This window comes from Haliaeetus leucocephalus, unplaced genomic scaffold (genome assembly GCF_000737465.1).
Source record: "Haliaeetus leucocephalus isolate CR32 unplaced genomic scaffold, Haliaeetus_leucocephalus-4.0 Scaffold228, whole genome shotgun sequence".
NCBI lineage: Eukaryota > Metazoa > Chordata > Aves > Accipitriformes > Accipitridae > Haliaeetus > Haliaeetus leucocephalus.
The window spans coordinates 23,614,874-23,616,401 of NW_010972664.1; the positions used below are offsets into that span (position 1 = coordinate 23,614,874).

A 1,528-nucleotide genomic window follows, 5' to 3' on the forward strand; every position below is an offset into this window, starting at 1 on the left:
AGTGCCGGAGGCAGGCGACGCCTGCACCCCACGCTGCCTGGCTGCTTCAAAACAGTCTGCTTCAGGCCACTCTCCTCACAAACCACCCCGGACGCCAGCCAGGACCCCCCAAAAAGGGAGCACCCACAGAAGGGGAGGCCGAACCCAAGCAGAAGCCCACAGGCCGGGGCGCGGCCCACCACCGCCTCACACCCTCGCCTGCCCCACCGCCCCACGTGCCAGCGGCCCCTCCCTCCTCACTGCAGCAACCATCCCTGCAACCCCCCCTCTACACACACCCTGCCAGCAGGCTTACCCCCGGCAGCCAATAGGAAACCTGTTGCCAGGCGGACGGCTCATTTGAATAGCCCAATCGGGCGCCCACCCATTAGTCCCTCCTTATATGGGGAACGGGGATGCGCTCTCTTAACCCGCCTCGCCGACGCGCGCAGGAGCCGGACCCCGCCCTCTTCCCTCCGCCGCGCGCGCCTCGAGCGCGGGAAAAGTCAGCCTTCGCCCCGCCCCCAACGCGGCGGGTTCCCGGGGGGAGGGGGAGGGAGGGCCGCGGGGCGGGAGCGGGAGCAGCCCCGCCGCCGGGAGCGCTTCCAACGGGCGGGCGGGCAGCTGGAGTGGAAAATTCCAGGCAGGAGGCCGCGTGAGCCCCGCCGTCGCCAGCCCTGCCCTCCCACACGGCCCCGTAAGCACCGCTCCTCGCCCATCCCCGGGTTCCTCCGGGAAGGGGCGGCTCCCCACCCCTCACTCCTCCGCCCGGCCGTGCTGCAGGGGCGGTGGGGCAGAGGGGCTCGGTTCTCCCTCCCCCTCATCCCCAGGCAGCGCCTGGTACCGCTGCCTAGCGGTTCGGCGGGAAGAAGGGAGCGGGGATTTCGTCCTTCGCGCCCCCGCCTGGCCTCGACAGGCCGGGCGGCGCCGGAGGGGGGGGGGGAAGGGGACCCTTCCGGGGGGGGTGCGGGGAGCCCCCGGGCGGCCGCCGGCTCTTGTGAAGCGCCGAGCGCGCATTGTTCTGGCGGCCGCGCTCTCCGCGGCGCGGCCCGTCCCTCTCCCCTCCCTCCTCCTCCTCCGCCTCCCGTCCCTCTCCCCTCCCTCCCCAGGTCCCTCCTTCCCTCGTCACCGGGCGGTGTATAAATCTCCTTCCCCGGCGTATCCCCCCACCGCGGGAGACCCTGGTACTTTGGCCCCCGGGGCGGGAACCCGCCGCCTCCGCATCGCCGGGACTTTGCGCTCCCGCCGCTTCAACACTCAACCCTTCCACCCCGGCTCCTCACTCTTCTTTCCCGCGGGGCTCCCTCGCACCGGCCTCTTCCCTTCGCTACCCGGGATGTCGGAAAAACGCGTCGAGGAGGTACCGGCGGAGCTCAGCGCTAAGGTGAGGCACCCTCCGCCGCCGCCTATCCCCTCCTTTCGCCACAGTCGCCCCGTTCCTGACAGGGACGGCGGGGCGGGGGGGGGGGTGTAAGGGGCACCGATCGCCTCACGGCTGGGGCCGCGCGCGGACGGCGTCTGAAGTACCCGGCCGGTGGGGGGAGCGCGC

General features: G+C 72.4%; 1 protein-coding gene across 1 annotated transcript in view; it reads left to right on the forward strand.

Annotated features, from left to right (window-relative positions):
- Positions 1-1,132: 1,132 nt before the first annotated feature.
- Positions 1,133-1,528, forward strand: part of PTMS (parathymosin) — a 3,471-nt gene continuing 3,075 nt past the window's right edge. Inside the window, exon 1 of the mRNA XM_010567569.1 lies at positions 1,133-1,363. Coding sequence (XP_010565871.1) covers positions 1,316-1,363 — 48 coding nt within the window. The 5' untranslated portion in view covers positions 1,133-1,315. The remainder of the gene's footprint in view (positions 1,364-1,528) is intronic.